The 21,327-nt window shown below is 39.0% G+C and overlaps 1 protein-coding gene across 3 annotated transcripts in view; it reads left to right on the top strand.

Moving 5' to 3' along the window:
- Positions 1 to 21,327, top strand: part of SKAP1 (src kinase associated phosphoprotein 1) — a 281,287-nt gene that overhangs the window by 49,017 nt on the left and 210,943 nt on the right. For all 3 annotated transcript variants that reach the window (XR_014014007.1, XM_081219315.1, XM_081219314.1), the window contains exon 3: positions 14,515 to 14,540. Coding sequence is in view for 2 of the 3 variants with exons in the window: in XM_081219315.1 (XP_081075441.1) it covers positions 14,515 to 14,540 (26 nt within the window). In the remaining variant the exon portion in view is untranslated. The remainder of the gene's footprint in view (positions 1 to 14,514; positions 14,541 to 21,327) is intronic.

Raw genomic sequence — 21,327 nt, 5'->3', positions numbered from 1 at the left:
TTTTTCAAAAAAATGCCTGATAGCACAGGGAGATCAGCTCGGTGCTCTGTGACCACCTGGAGGGGTGGGATAGGGAGGGTGGGAGGGAGACGCAAGAGGGAGGGGATATGGAAACATATGTATATGTATAACTGATTAAATTTGTTATAAAGCAAAAAATTAAAAAAATTAAAAAAAATGCCTGAAAAATTACTGCAAAATGTAATGACAGTAATTTCTGGAAAGTAGAGTTTGAGTGATTTTTATTTATTTATTATTTTTTTTTTTAAATTTATTTTATGTATTTTTTTTTTGCGGTACGTGGGCCTCTCACTGTTGTGGCCTCTCCCGTTGCGGAGCACAGGCTCCGGACACACAGGCTCAGCGGCCACGGCTCACGGGCCCAGCCGCTCCGCGGCATGTGGGATCTTCCCGGACCTGGGCACGAACCCGTGTCCCCTGCATCGGCAGGCGGACTCTCAACCACTGCGCCACCAGGGAAGCCCTGAGTGATTTTTAATTTCTCCTTTTTATTTACTTGTATTTTTCAACTCTCTACAGTGAATGTGTATTTAATCCTAAGTCACTGATATCAGAGCCTTTCCTCTTTTAAAAAGAGGCAGGGATTTAAGAGCCAAAGAGTATTTGTTTCCAGGTGGGAAAGGAGTTGGCATTGTAGGGAAAAGGGATGTGGAAGGAGGAAATTAGTTGTAGCCTTGGGTCACTTCTATGCAAATAAACAGCTGTATTTGGAGTGTTTTTACTCTGTGCCTAAACACACACACACACACACACACACACACACACACACGAAAGTAAAATTATTTTTGAGCAATATGAAATACAGCAGTCCTTTGAGTAATTTATGATGATTTTTCTAGAATATGTTTTTTTTTAAATAAAGGAAGGTCATTCTCAAGGTCTTCATTAGATGAGGTATCACTGACTAGGAACAACTTCCATTTCTTAAATATTATCTTTCTGAGCTGCACTGAACTGACACAGGATTATCTACACTCTGTGACTATTTAGTAACATTTGTATTTGTGGGACTAGCTTTCCAAAGTGATGGTGCTTGAGTAAACCATTCACTTCCTCCTTCTCAAAACATCAGTCACCATGATGGATTTTCATGTTGGTCGTGAAGAGAAATAGAATTAACTAAGAGCAGGGTGAGGATTACAAGCAGGAAGCAGTTAATTTACTTAACAAATATGTATTGGCTATTTGTTTACTCTTTGCTGGGCATAATGCCAGGTGATCAAGACAGTGTCACGGAAGATATATCCCTGTTTTTCAAGAAGTTCTTGGACCAGTGAGTGGCCAGACTCATGAACAGAGCCAGCACGGAGCCCACTGCCCACGGGTGTCTTCTCTAGACAGTCTGAAATGTTTGATTTCAATTTGTTACATACCTGGAGTTTCACCATTTAGAGATTCATTTGGGCTCATAGTCCTCTTTTAAAATATAAATTCACCTGGAGGGTTAAGGGGTTTTTGATTGTACATTCAGGTGCGCTAGTCCTATTTAATGATTTCCTTCTAACTTTTGGCTTAGATGATTGTGCTGAGGAAATTAAGTTTGTTGAACCTCTGTTATGGGCAATTCACAGTGCTAGGTACCCTGAGTGTTATGAAGTTAACAGAGGATCCTTTTCCTCAGAAAGAATGAGGGCTTTAGAGGCTCTTGCCTCTGCAACTGAAGAGTAACAGTCACAGCTAACATTCATCACACAGTTATCCTGTGCCAGGCCCAGTGTCAAAGGGCTTTACACACATTATCTCATTTAATCCTCACAACAGGTGAGAGGTGAATACTATAATGATCCCCATTTTAGCAGATGAGAAAACTGAGGTTCAGAGAGGTCATCGACTTGCTCAAGGTTATACAGCTGTTAGGTTTTGGAATTGGGATTTGAGCCCAGGCAGTATGATTGTTTGGCCGGCACTCTTAGGCTCGATTTCTTCATAACAAGTGAATAATGCTACTTCATTCATTCAACAAATGTTTATTCAGCATCCACTGTGTGCAAAGCATTTTTGTGGTGAATATGACAGTCTCCAGTCCTCCTGGAAATTATTTTTGAGCAGGATAAACTGAGTAATTGTACAATACACCCACCTTGTAGGATTGTTGAAAGTGCCTAATACAAGGCATGTTACATTGTAGATACCCAAAAAATATTCCCAAGAAATTTACAACCCAATGGGAAAGATATAAAAGTATGCAGAAATAACTACAGTTCAAGATATATTGTGGCTAACACTTTAGAAGAGGTGCCCACAGATTGTACTGTGAGATCCCAGAAAAAGAAATTACTTCTGGTTGGTGGGCTATGAGAGACCTTCCTGGATGAGATGACATCATGTTTTGGCTTGGGGTTTGAAAGGGATGGAATATTGCACACAGAAATAGCATGTGCAAAGAAACTGAGGAGATAAAAGTTTAGCCATGTTTGGGAACCAAAGGGTAATTCTGTTTGTTAGGTATAAGGGAGTAATGAGAGATAGGATGGAACCAAATCATGGAAATGGGAGTTTTGACTGGATTTGGGGAGAAGAGGTACATAACTGAGGAGAGTAAATCATGGGACAGGCATGGGTAAGCTGATTCTTTAATAGGGAATTTTAGATAATCATGTGGGTCCTTGGTACCTGGGCTGAGGCCACTGGGAGACAGGAGATGGTTGCAAAGGGAGAGAGGATAAGAATGACATAGGTTGCCTATGTTTATTCTCTGTGCCCAGCAAAGGAAGACAGATCTTTCTTTCTTCCCAGTATCTCTTGCTTTGAGCTCATATTTATATCCTTCGTACCATAGCTGCCTTTGGTTTATTATGAGCTTTTATGGATAACCAGATAATCTAACCACTTTTCAGAAATTTATGTCAATGGGAAAATACATTCTAAATGGCTGACTTTATGCTTCAACTTTTGAAATGTGACTGGTTTGTAAATTAAAGATTGTATTTACTATATCTCAGATTTATTAACAAGATTTAATCAGTTTTTTAAAGCATATCCAGAAAACTTAACATTATCTTTTACTTTGTTTCTTTAAGAAAATGCATTTCAAGGTCCAAACAACTGGAAATGAATTTTGGAATACAGTCTATACTTGAACTGAGGGCTTCCTATCTATAATTCCCTTAACAGGAAACCATTTATAAAATACCCATAACCTTTATAGTGTTCTACAGACTTGCCCCATCATGTGAATTACCTGGGGATCTTGTTAAAAATACAGACTTCTAGATCACTACCCTGGACATACTAATTTAGTAGGTCTGGTGTGAACACTGGGGAATTCGTGTTTCAATTAGGGTTCCAGAAGATTCTTAAAATCAGACAAGTATGTGTAAAATCTTTATTAGAGGACACTATTTTTGTTTGGTAAGTAGCTACTTTGGTTTTAAACTGTATTTTAACGGGAACAAAGGAAGAAGTGTGAGTAGGCTGTTGGTTTGGGTGCTAAGGAGGGTCCCCCAATATGACTGGCGATGACTGACAGGAAAATCTTATCAGCAGGGTTTAGGGCCAGCCAGTAGCTGACAACATTTCAACCTAATTAGCTTCTAGGATGAGGGATGGAGATATGGTCAGAACAAATAGTCTTGGTCCTTTCCTTGTCCTGATGTTTGCCCACTGTCTTAAGTGCTTCCCTGTGGCCTGGCAACATCTGGAGACATTTCTGATGCTGGAGAATCCCTTGAAGTGGGACCGAACCACTGTCCTGGGATTGACTAGTTGTTGTGGTTGAACTGCTGGTGACCCCTGACCTGTATTGATACAGCAGTAGAACTGGTCACAAAGTCATTCGCCTTTAGATCTAAATCACTTCCCTACTTTATGATTTGGATAATTGGATACCTTATGTAAGGGTTTAACTATGACTGCTGTAAGTACTGTACAAAGAAATAAATGGGAAAGAATGATATTTTAGTATAGAATCTTGTACAATTAGAAAAAAAAGTCAAGTTGAGGGCAAAACTGTGAAATAATTTTTAAATGATTTCTGAATTTTTGTGTACATCTCAGTTCTTAACTGGAAGAAAGTGTACACTTAAGGATAGGAGTTGGTTTTTTTTAAATTTCAGTAATGCATTGTAGCTCTTAGAGTGGTTACCAGTAGAAGCCTGCTTTCTAGATTGTTTTTATATATTTATTCAAATTTTGGTGCAGTGTGAATGAGTGAAATAATATTATGTCTTTAATTAGAATTCTGTTGTTATTTTTCAGTTAATCTGTGTCAGTAGCTTTAGCATTTGTATTAAATCATTTTCTTCATGAAAGCTTTTAATGAGGAAACAAATTGATTGTATTTATATATTGGATTCTTGCCACTGTGATGTGTGTTCGGTTGTATCTTTTGAAGTATACTTTTGCCGGTCATTTTGTAGTTAGCCTTTGAAGCCAGGCTTTGGGGGAAAAAATTCTTCATTTGGATGAAGGTTTTAGTTTAACGAAATTTACTTATTTTTATCGTTCTCTTCTACCTTTTCTTCCCTTCCTTTGATTTCTTTTTTCCCCCTCTTGCCTTTGTGTGAATAATTTAGAGGAAAAGGAGGGTACCTCTCCCTATCTTATTTGGGATAAAATCCACACTCCATAGCATTGCTTAGAGAGCCTTGCCTTCTGCCTGCCTCTCCAACCTTGTCTCCACCCCTCCCTGAAAGGTACTCTGTGCTCTACTCGTGCTGAACTCAGACAGCCCTTCTGCTTCTCCCCTTTGTTCACTTATTTAGCAAGCTCTGTGCTACTGCCCCTCGAGGGCTCAGTGACATAGAGAGATGAGAAGCTTGTGGTGCAGTGCACAGATGCTGCTGAGGGGAGTGCACCTATGTGCTGGGGGAGCACCTAACACAGGAGACTGAGCTGAGCCTTGAAGGACCATCAGGGGTTCACTAGGAGAGGAAGGGGCCTGGAGGGGAAAGTGTGCCAGCAGAGAGAGCTGCGACATGTAAGGGCAGGAGCGTGAGCAGAGCAGGGGAGGACCAGGCTGGGGTAAGCCACTGAAGGATTTCAAGCAGGGGAATGTTAAGACTTGGCTTGCATGTTGGTAGGTTGTTAGAATAATGATGGTGCTAATGACATAACAGTTGAGATTGATTGAAGGCTGCCAGGTGCCAGGCCTAATGCTCAGTTCTTTGTGTGTATCATCTCAGTTAATCCTCCCAAGAACCATACGAGACAGGTATGTTTATTATTTATATTTTAAAGATGAGGAAACTGAGGCTGTAGATACAGTCTCACAGCTAGAAGATGAAGATGCTGGGACTCCAACCCAGACTTGTCTGCGGAGCCTTTGCTCTTCACGGTCACTGCACTTCTTTCTTCATCAGCACCAGGGGGAATGGGTCAGAGAGGAGCAAGGTGGCAGGTAGACCACTTGGGACATGGTTGTATTGATCTGGGTGAGGCATTTTGAGGACTTGAGTGAATTCCATGCCCGTAGAGAGGGAGCGGAGATAGATTAAAAATATATGAAGGGAGTAGAATCTCCAGGTCTTTGTGAATGATGGGATCTACATACAATAGAGAAGGAGGTAAAGGATGATTCCTAAGTTTCAGTTGGGTAGATGGAGTTGTCAGCCATTGAAACAGGGAACATGAGATAGGAGAGGTTTGGGACTTTTGGGACAAAGAACAGTCCTGAGAGAGAAGAGTAGAATAACGATATCTCCTGTTCTTGAATAGTTTAATTGATTGTTAAAAGTATTCAGTGTGTACAGACGTTATAGTCAAGTCTTCGGCCTTTGGTTTCTTCCCTGGCCAGCCCGAGCTCCATGGCGTGCCCCTCCAGTCTTCTCTTACTCTCTTGTCCTTTCATCCTACAAGCCTAGAAGAATTCTAACCTTGGATCAATTCAACTGTCCACTTTTTCTGATCTTATACCTGGGCAGATAGTCAGTGCTGGAGAAAAATTACACAATTGGACTGCCACCACCGTCAATCTTAGTCTCCAACCTCAGCTCACCCCTTAATGATGCCTGGCAGTTACTTCACATGCCCCATGTCAGCAACCTTTCCAGTTTTCCTCAGTATTCGTCCCCCTCGAATCTTCAGCAGTCTTTACCTTATCATATCCCCTCTCACTCTTGCTTGACATCATAGCCTGTTTCACAAGATAAAACAAAAACTTTCAGGTTGGAACCCACTCAGAATCCTGCCCTGCCCCCTTCTCCAACATGTCTGCTTTGGGCCTCTGCCACCTGCTCTGATGGGCCTGGCCCCCCTGCCTGGCCTCCCTCTGCATCCTGGGCCTGGCCTCTCGGTGACCCTTCTCCCCCCGCTCCCCCCCACCAGCCATCTTCCAATATCCAATCCCAGATCCACCCCCAACAACCTCCATCTCTAGGCAGTAAGATGCGTTCTGGAATTAGCCAGACCTGGGTTCTTCTGGCCCCAATTTTTACCTTGTGTGTGTTTTGGGTCAGTCACACCACTTTTGCACAATTCTGCATAATTCCAGCCAAACTGGCCCACAGTTTAGGCTTTCTGTCCTCTCAGTTCCTCACAGAGTGTCTGGCAAATAGTGGAGATTTATTACTGTTTGAGAGTATTCATAACTTGAGATATAAAGAGTATGTTGACATGTTAATGTTCACAAATCCACACTGCCTAGAGGAGCCCTAGGAACTAGTCCAGCTTAAAAATTTTGTGTAACATTTGCTCTCAGGTGAATAAAGTGACCATGTTCATAACAAGAAAAATATCAAAGGAATTTTCAAATGAATGTCATGTTTTTGAACCTGTTCCTGATTCTGCACAAGATAAACTGTGATAGCTCCACAATGTGGATTTTTAAACTCTTATGGTGCAATCAGATAACCTCTCCATGCTTCGTTTTTCTCACCTGTGTAGTGAGGGGCTGGGTTAAATGACCTTCGATGTCCTTCTGGCTGTAAAATTCAATGAGTATATGGTCCTCAATCACAGAGTCATACAGTTATCAGTTATTCATCAGTCAGATAACTAAGAGTCTCAGTGGTCTAAGGGTAGCTATTAACCTGAAGCAAGCAAAAAATAAAACAAGTTAGGTTCTGGAATGAAGTTGGGTCATTTATAGAGACGTGGATGGACCTAGAGAGTGTCATACAGAGTGAAGTAAGTCAGAAAGAAAAAGTAAATATCATATAATAACGCATATATGTGGAATCTAGAAAAATGGTAGAGGTGATCTTATTTGCAAAGCAGAAATAGAGACACGGACATAGAGAACAAATGTATGGATACCAAGGGGGAAAGGGGTGAGGTGGGAGGAATCTGGAGACTGGGATTGACACATATACATTATCGATACTATGTATAAAATAGACAACTGTTGGGTACATACTATATAGCACAGGGAACTCTACCTAATGCACTGTGGTAACCTACATGGGAGGGAAGTCCAAAAGGGAGGGGATATCTGTGTGTGTGTGGCTGATTCATTTTGTTGTGCAGTGGAGGCTAACACAACATTGTAAAGCAACCATACTCCAATAAAAATTAATAAAACGAACAAACGAAAAAGCAAATTAGTTCTAAGTATCAACGGTGACAAAAATGGCAGGGCAAGAGCTAAAGATAGTACAGATTAAAATATGATAATCAGCTAGATTTCTTTGTATGTGAGTTCTGCCTTGTTTTCTCTCAATACACACGTTTGGAACCAAAAGACATCTCTGACTTTCCTCCTGACTCTTCCATTCCCAACCTGCCTCCACGTCTGTTATCAAATCTCTTGTCCCTTCTTTTGCTCCCCAGCAGCTTCCTAAACTGCTTCCCTCCTTCGCTGTCTCCCATCCAGACTGCACACTTCTGCTGGATCTGATCACCGTGGACATTATACCCTAAAAACAAGCAAACCAACTTGCCCCTCAGTTGCTCCCTTTTATTTGCACAAAGAGAGAGAAACGTCAACTCTGACCTGACATTTAGGGTCTTTTATTTTGCCACAACATAGCTGGCTAGCATTTTTCTTTAATAGTTCATTAAGTTATACTTGGTTGTCTGTTACATGTAGGGTGTATGGGGATTGCATAGTCATAACAACCACAATTTGCAGTGTTAACGCTAGAACACAGGGGAAGAAATATTAGAATGTAGTTTTCAGTGTTTCAGTGCAAGGGCATAATCATTTAGCTCCTAGATTTCTTACTTTTAATATCCAGAGTGGATGTTGGATTGACATAGCATGGATTTCATGTAGTGATAGTGTTATAGAAGACTCTAGTGGTGAATAGGGTTTTATTGAATTAATTTACTTTATATTATTTCTTTTATTGTCTGGGAATGGACTTCTAAAAAAATTTGTTTTAGTCATGGGTAATACGGTCAAATCAGATAATGTTGCTTGTTTATTTTTTAATAAAAGTTTGAGACCATTGTGTCTTGTAAGAGAACTTTGTGGTGCTGTCTTCTGGGGTTTCTAAAATTTGTGGATATAGACTCAAGATCACAGAAATATTAGCTCCCCCCAAAGAACCCAGGACTTTCTTATGACAGGTCCTTCTATTACTTGAGTTATGTGCTTATTGTCTGTTGTACCACAGTATTTGTTATTTACTAACTTAGAACCTAGGACTTTCTTATGGCAGGTCCTTCTGTTACTTGAGTTATGTGCTTATTGTCTGTTGTTACCATAGTATTTATTTCCTATCTTAGATTGACATCTCTTCATATGTAAGTATCTCATATTTTGGACTAGACTGTAAGCTTCCTGTAGGCAGACACTAGGTCTTGTACTTCTGATGAATTGAAGGAACAGGGACTACAGGCGGCACCACTCCCAGGGACCTTCCCATTCTTGCCCAACTGTTTCTAAGGCTGGTATCCCACCCCTGGGTCCCAGTCCTCTGATGCCTCCACCAGAGACTTCCACCAGATGGTGCTCTTTTCCCATTTCTGTTCTTGGGTGTCGTGCCCTATTACCCTTTGCCCCTTGCCCATTCCTTCTGCAAGGTAGGAGATGGAACACTAGTAGGAGAAAGAGAATTAGAAATCAAGTGAATCTTCTCAAGTGAGAGAAGAGGTTATAGGAAATATCCAGTATACAGACTATTAGTGTTGTTCAGAAAAGTCATTTCCTTGGGCGTAAATCAGTCTTTACCATGTGGCTCACTGCTCAAGGTCAATTACAAGGGTTTTCCTAGCCTATTAACTTGCCGTTAAAGCCCAGGTGTCCATTTGAATTCTAAAATTCCATTTCTAATGCCAGGATAACACTTCAGTTTTAGTCTTTGCAGTCTGTTTGGAGACAGCCATTACCAGAGAACAGAGGTGGTCAAGAGGGAAATAGAGGTCTCTGGACACTGAGTATTGCAGATAGCCTATCCATTTAGAAGACACCACTGTTTTTGTATAAAAAACTGAAGTTCAAATGTGGATATCTGTAAGTCATCAAGAAGAGATTTGACTTTTTTTAACAGGTGGTTTACCAAGACAGGGAATGTATGATAGGTTTTAAATTTCTGTAAGTCACAGGTAAAATAACACTTTTAACGCTTTAGTTGCAAAAAATTTTCATCTAGATGTTCTAGATTTATAATATTACAGATGTTGGCCTTTCTGCATAGCTAGGTTTATAATGCCATTATAATCCTATGCATCTAACCCAGGGGGTCTTATCATTTTGGAGGCAGAGTTAGTCACATTTTTGGAAATCTGATGAAGTTTATGGACTCCTTTTCAAGAGAAAAGAAAACACATATTACTTTTCACCCATAATTTTAGGGAGTTCATGAATCTCCTCAAGCTCAAATAGTTGAGTCCATAGTTGACTCCAAATTAAAGACCTCTGAACTGATTACTCCCTGATACTAGGCTGTCTGACAAAACAATTATACCTTCTCTTAATACTAGATTTGTTTTCTATATTACAGCCAATAAAATGCAGTTAATATGAAATTTAAGAGCTTGGGCTCTGGAACCAAGCAGTCCTGGATACAGATCTTGGTTCTGCCACCTAATAGCTACATGATCCTGGTCAATTTGTTTGACATTCCTGAGTCTTAGTTTCCTCATCTGTAAAATGGAGATAATAATAGTACTGACCTCATAGGATTATGATGAAGATTAAATAAAATAATACATGTAAAACGTATACTTAGCACAATACCTAGCGTATCTTACTTGCTGAATACATTGTTTAACTATAATTCGGAAATGGAATTATCTTTCCTTCTTAGATATTTCCAGTAACATGAGGATAGTTACAGTTGTCTTACCTACTTCACCAGGATCTATCTAATTAGCTAGCTGAGTGGGCAAAGCTCTGAGTATTTTAATCTCAATAACCATGTTTATTGGTTAGCTCCATGGTCAAGAATTTGACACCCACCCTGAAACCCCAAACTAATGATTAAAAGTCAATAGCCTCATTTTTAGGAGAAATCTAATATTCTGTGAATCTTGAGTGGCAAACTAGAACAGTATGATTACAATTTGAAAGATACTGAAGTATAATCTTAGATGGACCATATCTATTTCAGTCACCGTTTCATCCGTGGCACCAGAGCAAAGCATATAGAAGACATAAAATAAATATTTGTTGACTGAGTGACTGAATTCTGTTACAATAATAAAATGTCTTTAGAGAAAGAATTCATTTTGCTGAGTGTTTTTAAGTTAGATTGTATTTTCAAAACTTTCCTCTTTTTAAAAAAATTTTTTATTTTTTTGGCTGTGCCGCATGGCACGTGGGATCTTAGTTCCCCGACCAGGGATGAACCCGCACGCCCCTGCAGTGGAAGCACGGAGTCTTAACCACTGGACTGCCAGGGAAGTCCCAAAACTTAATTTCTTATTAGAGTTCCTGTTCTGCAACTAGTCGCTAGGATTCGAAACTCGTCTGCCTTGATTACTAGCTGTGAAACCATGGGCAAGTTATCTCACCTCTTGAGGCCTTGGTTTCCTCATTTATAAAATGGTCATAATAATAGGGTTAGAGTGTGGAGGAAGTGAGTTAATATAAGAGAAGTGCTTAAAACAGTGCCCAAAAATATGTTTCAAAAATCTTAGCATTATTATCATACTATTGCTACAGCTGCAGCTGTTCATCAAGACTCCCTTAGTATTGTGGGTTCATTTTATATTTGCTGCACTTTTCCTTAAACTAAAGTTCAATTAAAACCTCTTTAATTAAAAAGAACACAAATAGCAAATTTTGTTTTGCATGTAATGTAACCCTAAATTTTCAAGACTTTATTCTGTGCCGTAGACTAAACGCTGTGAAATCTTATTCTTCCATTTTCATTTTTGGAGACACAAGTTAAGATGGATTTATTTTGACTGAATGTGAAGATCATCATCATCAATATGGTTGCAGCATTTTCTCTCTGCTCATTCTGTACTCATCTTTTTCATGTTCCAAATATCATTTGCATGGACCTGGTGATGCTGAGTATGGATATTGCAGAGGAGTGATAGCTTCCCTTTCATATGGAAGCTGAAGCTTCAAAGAGAAGATTAAAGAAGTGTTTGTTCATCTATCTGCTCAGCCCTGATAGAAAATTCTTAGAGGCTTTTAGGATAAACACAACTCTGTGTGTGTTTGCATGCTTTTTCTTCTATATACTTCTATTATGGTCTTTGTATTTTGGTTTAAAATTTCTAGTTTCAGACTTGTTGGAGTCTTTGGTTAAGGCATAATTGTTTTCAGTGTGAAGGATGAGAATTAGACGATGTTGGCAGGATTTGACTAATGCCTCCTAAAGAGTGTAGAATTCTCTAGTGTGGAATCATCTTTCCAGAGAATGTGATGAAGGCCATCCATAGGATATATTTAACAAGACAAGATCAAGACCTCAAATGTGTCCAGCAGAGAATAATACATGGCACTCTCCAGTGAGGGATGAGATTGCTCACCTTTTGGCCTTGCTTTTTAGAAGTATCCCCTGTGAGCTGTGGGATAGAGGGGTGTGTGTGTGTGTGTGTGTGCGCACGCACCCGCGCGAACAGACTTTCTTTAGGGTTGTTACATAATTAATAGTTAAAATAAGAAGAGAGGGAAAAGAGGTAGGTTATCAGCATAGTTTTATACCTCTTGAGAAAGAAGGGAACTAACATTCCACTTCATGTCATTCCACATCAAGTTCTACATATGATATTTATTGACAGAAATATTTAATTACAGTATCATCAAGAATAAAGCATATTCTGCTATTTAACGTCAACTAGGTAGACCTGCCACTTTATTGGATTAAATTTAATTTATCTGTTAAATTTAATTCTGTCTCCATAATCAGCCTTCTTAAGATATAACTACTATTGGGAGAAGCAATACTTAGTATATGTGAACATACAACATCTTCTTAACTAACAAGAGAAACCAGGAAACCAGGCCACTTTACAGTAGGTAGAGAAGGGAACTGAAAATATGTGTGTGAGTTGGAGTGGGGATTATGGGGGGAGCAGATAAAAGAAGAAATGGAGATCATTAGTAACATTTTATCTATTTAACAATTTGCCAGGAGTTGGCCCTTTAACTGCCAGGGCATGGCTAAGTTTTTTCTGGGTCAATAAATGAAAACAACATTTGTTAGCAAAGTTCCTTCTGTTGCCATCATTAACATTTTGGAAAGAGGAGTGCACACGCACAATTTGCACACGACATGCTAACACCCTAATTTCTATTTATATTGAATTAGAGTTTGGGTAATGATTAGAATCCGGGGCCAAGGCAATACCTTGAAAGAAAATGGAAAAATAGGAACAGAAGATGGAAAATTGCTCACCCCTTTGATAATTTGCTTGATTAGCTGTGTTTTGGAGACAAGAGTTTTATGGAAAACTTTTCACAGTGGCCAGGTTCAGTGGGAAGCTGCACTGTCTGCTAGGTGGAGATTAACCCATGATACTAATATAAACAAATTATTTAAGTTACAGACAGTTTCAACTTACATATGCCCTTAAGTCAACATGGATGCCCTTTCCCCCAGATGTTGCACCTTTACATTTCCCACCCATCTTTTTCTTATCCCCTCTCCCCTTTTCCACTGAAGATGTCAAAGCTGTTCTGAACTTTCCCTGCCCTCTCACCCAAGCATCTTACATTCCTTTACCTGATTGCTAGCCTAGAACTGTTCTGAGAAAGAACAGGAACAAGAAAAGTCAATCGCAAGGCTTCTTCACCTTCTCTTCCTCAACTCTGCTTATTTCCCACACATTCATCTCTGGATTATGGCAACACATTCCCCGCATATCTCCTTCCTCTCCATTTTCTGAATTTTTATCTTACAAAGAAATAACCTAGGTGCTCACTGGGCTGGCGTTCCTCCCTAAAGTAGCCACACCTTATTCCAGTCATGTATATACTGGAAGACACACCATTATCACCAATGTATTACCGTTTTCCTAATCTTTTTTGGATTATGACTCTTTTTAAGAATTTGATAAAAGCTGTGGGCTCTCTCCTTAGGAAAAATTGCTTTTATACACATATACACTCCTGGGAAGTCAAGGTGAGGATAGAAAAATGTTCTTTCTATTTAGAGACCTAGAGGTCACTATGTTCACAGCAAGAATTCATGTGTGGCGACTGTAAGTAAGATGGGAGTATGATGAGGAGTGAGTGGGAGGTGAGGAAATAAGGAGAAACTAGGAAACACTTTTGAAAATTTCACTGTGAGGTGAAAGGAAAGAGGACAGCAGATGGAGGGATATGAAGGGGTGAGGGAAGGTTTGCTTTATTTTTCTATGATCATAAATGCTTAGGGAAAGGGCCACACTGAGAGGAAGAGGTTGAATTTATACAAGAGAAAATCGATAGAGAATAACGTAAGGTCCCTGTGAAGGCGGGAGGAAATGGAATCCAAAGTGCGATAGGCGTCTGTGGGTAGCCACTGTATATAGCATTGCTTCTGTTGGGGGAAAGCAATTTACATTTCAAATCAGTGACTTACCAACGATCCTTGCTGCTACTGCCATTTCATTTGGTGTAAGACTTCAAGGGTTGTCGGTTTTGCCGATCATTTCCCAAAATAAAAGAGGAGATAGAATGACAGAGTGGACTGCAAGAGCCCCAGTCTTGGCTCAGACACTAAAACATTAGATAACCTTGAATCAGTTGTCACACTTCACCTGTAAAATTAAGAATTTAGGCTAGAAGGTATTGGGCGATGTGTTGGGGGGGTGTTTTAGTTGTCATAACAACTGGGGGTGCCACTGGTTTTTGGTGCCCAGGACCAGTGATGCTGATTGTCTTGTAATACACAGGACAGGTTATCACAACAAGGAATTTTCCTGCTCAAAGCCTGCAGAGTTCCTTGTGAGAAACCCTGGACCATGGCTAGGTAACGTTTTAGGACCTTTCCAGCTCTCAAGTCAAGCTTACATAAGGTGGTACAGCGAGTTAAATGTCCCTTTCAAGCCTTTAAGTATCTTTCAAATCTCAGGGACAGCCCTTTGGTTTTTCTTAGAGTAGGTAGTGGCTTTGGCTTGTGATTGGCTATTTAGGAAGCTTTTTGGACTGGGTGCTATAGCTACCATATGCCAGCCAAGATTGAGAAATACAAGTTTGGCTCATCTCCATTCTTTTTCCTTTTATTTCAGGTACTTTTGGAATTTTCAGCCCCAAGGTGAGTCCTCTCTGACCGTTTATGGTTTTATACTAAAAATGTGTAGATGGTATTGTTTACTTCTGCATCTCCTAAATAAGCTTCTCCATAGAGTGGCGTTAGCCATTTCTGAGGAAAGTTAGTGGAGTGTTTAATTAACCTTCACACTGCTGGGCCCCCCTGCCCTGCTTTTTAGCAACAAGAGGCCCTGATGCTTCTGCCTTCTGAATGGATTAGTGCTAGATTATTTTATAGGACCAAAGCTTTAATATGCTTTTATTCCTTGAGCTTAGTTAGATGCCAACAGGATCCACTGGCATTCAAATAAAATGGTGGCCGAGTCCATAATAAAAGCCTTGGGGGGGGCCCCAACTCAGCTAATCCTTCATTTGCTCCAGAAATAAATTCCAGTATGTTACCTCCTCGATCACAGTGCCCTTCTACACAGGCCGCCCGTCTGGCAACAGAAAAATGTCAGAAATGGGGTAGTGTTGAAATTCCCACTAGAACAGTGTTATCACATTTTAATATGAGCCTCACTGCAGCCTCAGTGCTTCTAATTGCTTTCAAACCATTGTTTTCCTGCTTTTGCTGGATGAACCCAGCATCTGGCATGATTCTAAACAGTACAACAGACAGCTGTGTGCAAAATTGAAAAAAAAAAAAAAAAAGACAGGAATAGAGCACATTTTTAAAAGGTTCAAAATTGAAATTTTTTTCTGAATTCAGTTTGAGGGGTTGTCTTTAAAGTATATGCATTCTTTATTTTTAGTACACTGGTTGAGAATGTCAGAAACATCATTCTGAATATTAATTATCTCAACTTGTTATAAATGGGAGATTTTTATCTTCTCAGAAAATCACAGAGTTTTAGATTAAACTTGAAAATCTAAAATAGCTTTATGAACTATTTTGCTCTATAACATTTTTTAACCAATTGCAAACTTTTCCAAAATTTTTTATTCTCTTAACATTGTCAGTGTATCCAGTCTCAGTGAGCAGTAATAGCTTAAAAAATTCAAACTGTGAGTAATGATACGAATTTTATTAAAGTTTAAATTTTCCTAGCTCATACTTTCAAGTCTATATAAGGTTTTCTTTAAAAGCAAATTTTAAGGAATAAAAAACTTTTAAAGCTTTTAAACTCTTGTAAATTAAAGTCATAGCATTTATAATATTTTAAATAATGTGATACGGTGTTACTATATATCTCACTCTCCTAAAGCATTTATGGCTGAAAACATAGATTGAGAATGGAGAATTATATGTAATAATGTAGCAGTTTGCTTTGCAAAATGTGAAATATGTTACTCAAGGAATGGCCCTAATAGTTCAGTGTTTAACAGATGTTAACCAAAATCCACAGGGGGCAGAACATGAATGTGAACTGGCAGAAATGAATGCAGCTGTGAAGGTAGAATTTCTTACCTAAAGGAGAAATGAAGAATTAGTGTCAGAGATGTGGTATAGTAATGTGTTGAGAAGAGAAGATAATTTTGGAGCTTAACACAAGGGACTGTGTGGCGCTAAAAAGACAAAGGACACATCTTACCAAATTCTTCGAATAGTGGTATTGTAGTCACCTTCCATCATAGGGCAACTTCTACACAGTCTTTCTCTCTTAGAAAGAGAGCAGAGGTAGAGCAGCCAAGGGGACAACTGAAAAGAGTTTATTTAGAGCAGAAAACTATATTTACTTCTTGACAATGATTGGATATCCGTAGCAAATTCTTTCCTCATTTGGAAGTAAATGTAAGGAAAGATCAAATAGTAAAACCCATATTTATGTGTCTTGCCCCCAGCTTTGCTCCTCCCCCTAAGACGTTTTCTGGGGATAGAAGAGGAAGGAGTATCTTTTACCTTGCCCTTCTGAGCAGATCTTAGCAGATTGTTTGCTTTTTTTTTTTTTGGCGGTACACGGGCCTCTCACTGTCGTGGCCTCTCCCGTTGCGGAGCACAGGCTCCGGACACGCAGGCTCAGCGGCCATGGCTCACGGGCCCAGCTGCTCTGCGGCATGTGGGATCTTCCCGGACCAGGGCACGAACCCGTGTCCCCTGCATCGGCAGGCGGACTCTCAAGCACTGCGCCACCAGGGAAGCCCAGATAGTTTGCTTTTGAAATGTAGGGTGGGTGGGAGCAGTAGCAGGTCTATATAAGGTACTATAGGACAATTTAGAATTATGAAAAGAATAGGAATATGTAAGAAGAAGAAGAGATGGCAGAAGGATTTTAAGAGCCCTGGAAGACTAGGTAGTATTGGGAAGAAAGTGAGAAAGGACAGAAATGGTGGCCCCATACTTTCCTAGCATTTTTATCTATGGCAGGAGCCTTGTGCAGGAAGATGATGGGATGAATTTTATTAACTCTGTTCATTTGCCTAAATACACATTTGTGTTCTTCAGGATATTTGGACCAGAGTCTGGTGCCTAGAAAGAAAATAGTCCTTAATTATAAAAGATCTCTTATTTATTAATCTCTTTATTTTTTTTATTTTTTTTTTTTTTTGCGGTATGCGGGCCTCTCACTGTTGTGGCCTCTCCCGTTGCGGAGCACAGGCTCCGGACGCGCAGGCTCAGCGGCCATGGCTCACGGGCCCAGCCGCTCCGCGGCATATGGGATCCTCCCGGACCGGGGCACGAACCCGTATCCCCTGCATCGGCAGGCGGACTCTCAACCACTGCGCCACCAGGGAGGCCCTATTAATCTCTTTATTAACACACATTTAAACATCTGGTTATATAAGTGATGAGTTGACATAATGTGCTGCAAAGGTAACCTTTAAAGAAAGATGCTTGGGAGAGGGGACTGCCTAGACCTAGAGAAGGATTTCCAGCAAAACGTTTCTTATCCATCATTCCATTCAATCCCAGGTTTAATGTGATGGAGGAGGGATCATTGAATAGTATTAGGGAGACTTTTGTCCCTGTTCTGGAGAAGAAACACGGCATGGTAGAAAGAACATGGACATTGAGGCCTGACAGACCTGGGCTCAAATCCCACCTGTACCATTTAGCTAAGGTTATGTGAACTTAGTAAGTTGCTTCATTTCTATGAACCCTGGCTTCCTTATCTATAAAACAAGAATGTGCCAGACACTGTGCTAAGTCCTTTACATGCATTATCTTATTTAACCCTTAGAACAGCCCTATGAAATAGGTACTGTTAGTATACCCATTTGATAGATGTGGGTACTGAGGCATAGAGTAGTTAAGAGAATTGCTCAAGACCATTCCCCTCAAGGATTCTAACTTGGTCAGTCTGACTTCATAGTATATACTCTTTTTAGAAAAAATAGCAGCTTTATTGAGATATAACTCACATGCCAAAAAATTCACCCTTTATAAGTGCACATCAGTGGTTTTTAGTATGATCACTGAGTTGTGCAACCATCACCATTATCTAATTTCAGAACGTTTTTATCACCCCAATAAGAAACTACATGCTCATATAGTTCCAGAGCCCAATATCTTCATTGCTGTATTTTACTGGCTCATTGCAGGGTTGTCACGAGGACTGGTAGTAATACGTTTAAGCCCTAGCACGGTACCTGGACATGGTGTAGTTTCTGTTTATGGTTGTGTTATTGGTAATTCTTTCCCTCACATTTTCACCTAAATTGTCTTATTGGTCTACTGTCAACTTCCTGAGTGAAGTTCATTTAAAAATAATGAAACAGGAAAAAATATATATAATCCAAATAATTTATTACTTTAATGTAGAAGGAACATAAATGAAAGAGTTCTTTTAATGGGCTCAAGTACAATTGTAAAACATGGGAAAGGCTTTTTATTTTTATTTTTTAATAAGATTGAGATTCCTTTGATAATTCAAGTCCTGCATACTTTGAGAACTTTTTCTCTACTTAAATTCACTTAAAGTTACAAAGAAAATTCATTGGAATCTTTGCCATGGAACTTTTACCATTTCAGCAGTCAGATATTCAAAACATGATATTTGTCGAATTTCTAAACAACAATATTAGTTTTACCTTTTTAGATATGATAACAAGAGCACTTGATGGCATTGAGCATACTACAGTTTTAGTTAGAAAAACTTTCAATTGCAAGGCATAGTGTTTACAATTTAAAATTTATTGCTATAAAACATCTTCATGAGTATTAGAAAAATTGCCCACCGTGGACCCAGAGTCTAAAACAAATGACACAATATTTAAATAAAAATTTAAGAAAGACCAAGGGAATATTATAAATATATATAACAAAATCGTATTTTTTTCTGTCCAATGGTCACTCACATTAAATTTGTGATAATGGTAAATATGGGCCAGTGAAATTTCTTGCCAGCTTGAAGATTCTCTGAGTATCTGCATGGGTGGTGTAAAGGGTTTATGAGAAAAATACTTGATATATTTCAATATGAAAACTTTCCACCGTGTGAACCTTAAAAATCTTATTTTGAAATGGCAAGCCTATATCCCGTGTCAAAGTAAATTGATACCTAAAAATATAGCTTGGCAAAAGCAAATAGTGCAAAGTGAATAAAGAAAATGTTATTATAAAGCCACATTAACTATAGATTAAAAGAGACTTAAAAGGCATATCAACTAATGTGTGAACCTTATTTGCACCCTGAGTCAAACAAACTATAAAAAATGATACCTATGAGAGAATTAGAAATTTGAACACTGACTGGATATTTTATGTTAAGAATCTACTGCTAATATTTTAGATGTGACAATGGCATTATGTTTATGTTTGTATGCTGTGATATTTAAAGATAAAGTAATAGATGTCTGACGTATTATTCAAAATAACATGGGAGAGGAAGAAATAAACGGGGTGGGGGTGAGACAAAATGAAATGGATCATAAATTAACTCTTGTTGAAGCTGGATAATGTGTACATGGGGGTTTATTACACTGTTTTTCCTACTTTTGTACATTTTTAAAATTCACCATAATGCAAAGATAAAAGAAAAATCTAGGTTGAGATAATTTAAAAATGTAACATTCTTTTGTTTCTATTATGAAACCTGGTACATTAATGCATAAGATACTTTATGTATCTTGGACACAAAATACATAGAATAGTGAGGGTTTTTTTTTTAAGTTTTTGTTTCAACACATTATGTGGAATCTAAAACAATGATACAGATGAACCTGTTTGCAAGGCAGAAATAGAGACACAGAGGTAGACAAGAAACGTATGGACACCAAGGCGGGGAAAGGGGGAGTGGGATGAATTGGGAGATTGGAATTGACATATATACACTAATACGTACAAACTAGATAACTAATGAGAACCTGCTGTATAGCATAGGGAACTCTACTTAATGCTCTGTGGTGACCTAAATGGGAAGGAAATCCAAAAAAGAGGGGATATATGTATACATATAGCTGATTCACTTTGCTGGACAACAGAAACTAACACAACATTGTAAAGCAACTATACCCCAATTTAGATTAATCTGTTTTTTGTTTTGTTTTGTTTTGTTTTTTGCGGTACGCGGGCCTCTCACTGCTGTGGCTTCTCCCGTTGCAGAGCACAGGCTCCGGACGCGCAGGCTCAGCGGCCATGGCTCACGGGCCCAGCCGCTCCGCGGCATGTGGGATCTTCCCGGACCGGGGCACGAACCCGTGTCCCCTGCACCGGCAGGCGGACTCTCAACCACTGCGCCACCAGGGAAGCCCTATACCCCAATCTAAAAAAAAAAAAAAAAAAGTTTTTTATTCAAGTTTAGTGTTTTGTGAAGGAAAGAGCATGAGCTTTGAAATCAAACCTGAATTCGAATCCCAGCTCTTCTACTAACAAGCTTTGTGAGCTATGACAAATTACATAACCTTCTCATCTACAAAATCTTGCTAATAATATCTACTTCGCACTTATTGTGAGTTGTAATGAATTTTAATGAGATGATGAACTCATGAGGAGTGCTTGCCACTTGGTAGGCGCTTACTGAAGTGGTAGCAAGTATTATTAGGACTATGCAAGTAAATCCATGTGTGGAACTTGGGTAATATATATTTCACATATCTTTCCATAAAATTCATCCATTCCAGATTAATCCTGGTATAGGGCCATTTAACTCACCATGTATATATTTGTGAGATTTTGCATTTAAAGGATGTGTGCAGACTTTTTATTAGTAGGCACTTCGGAGGTTAGATTTATGAGCTTATTGCTCTGTAATGTCTGAGACATGTTGAATCGAAGCATAGATGTCACCTTCTCGTCTCTTACTATCACATACTTGGAGCATGTAGTTACGACAACTACAAGAAGCAAGCCATTAAAGCAGCAAAGAAATACCATCTTAGCACTAAAAAAAGGATGGAAAGGTTTCCCTTTGAAGTTGAAGAGAAGTGTTTTTGAATTAATGGAGTGTACAGTGATTTTTCTGTTTTATTTATGAAAATACTCTTTGCCTTCATGCCAAAAGGTTTTAGCACAGTCATAAGTAGGATTTACACAAAGAAACATAGCCAAAATTTATGATGTGTTTGCAAATGTAAGAAAAAGTCTGAATTTACAATATTTGTAATTTACTGTTAAGTATCTTTCTATCACTATTCCTGGAATGCTAATATTTTATAAACACAAGTGTTGGTTATGAACCTAGAATATCCTAACCTATACTACTTTTTAAAAAGAAATCTTCCAGAATGTTTTCCATGTCTTTTGGGGATTTAATAGGGGGAAATGTACACAGGACGAATGTTCCTGCCTTTGGCTTTAGCCCAAACTTTTAGCATCAACAATCTTGACAGCTGCTTTTGTGACTTGACTTCCTTTGGACCTTTTTCCCCCTTTCTTTATTTGCTACATTTTATACAAATTAATCTGTAGA

Source organism: Mesoplodon bidens, assembly GCF_964165515.1.
Source record: "Mesoplodon bidens genome assembly, chromosome: 19".
Lineage (NCBI taxonomy): Eukaryota > Metazoa > Chordata > Mammalia > Artiodactyla > Ziphiidae > Mesoplodon > Mesoplodon bidens.
The sequence above is the reverse complement of the archived record's forward strand: the minus strand, read 5'-3'. Positions and strand labels throughout refer to the sequence as shown.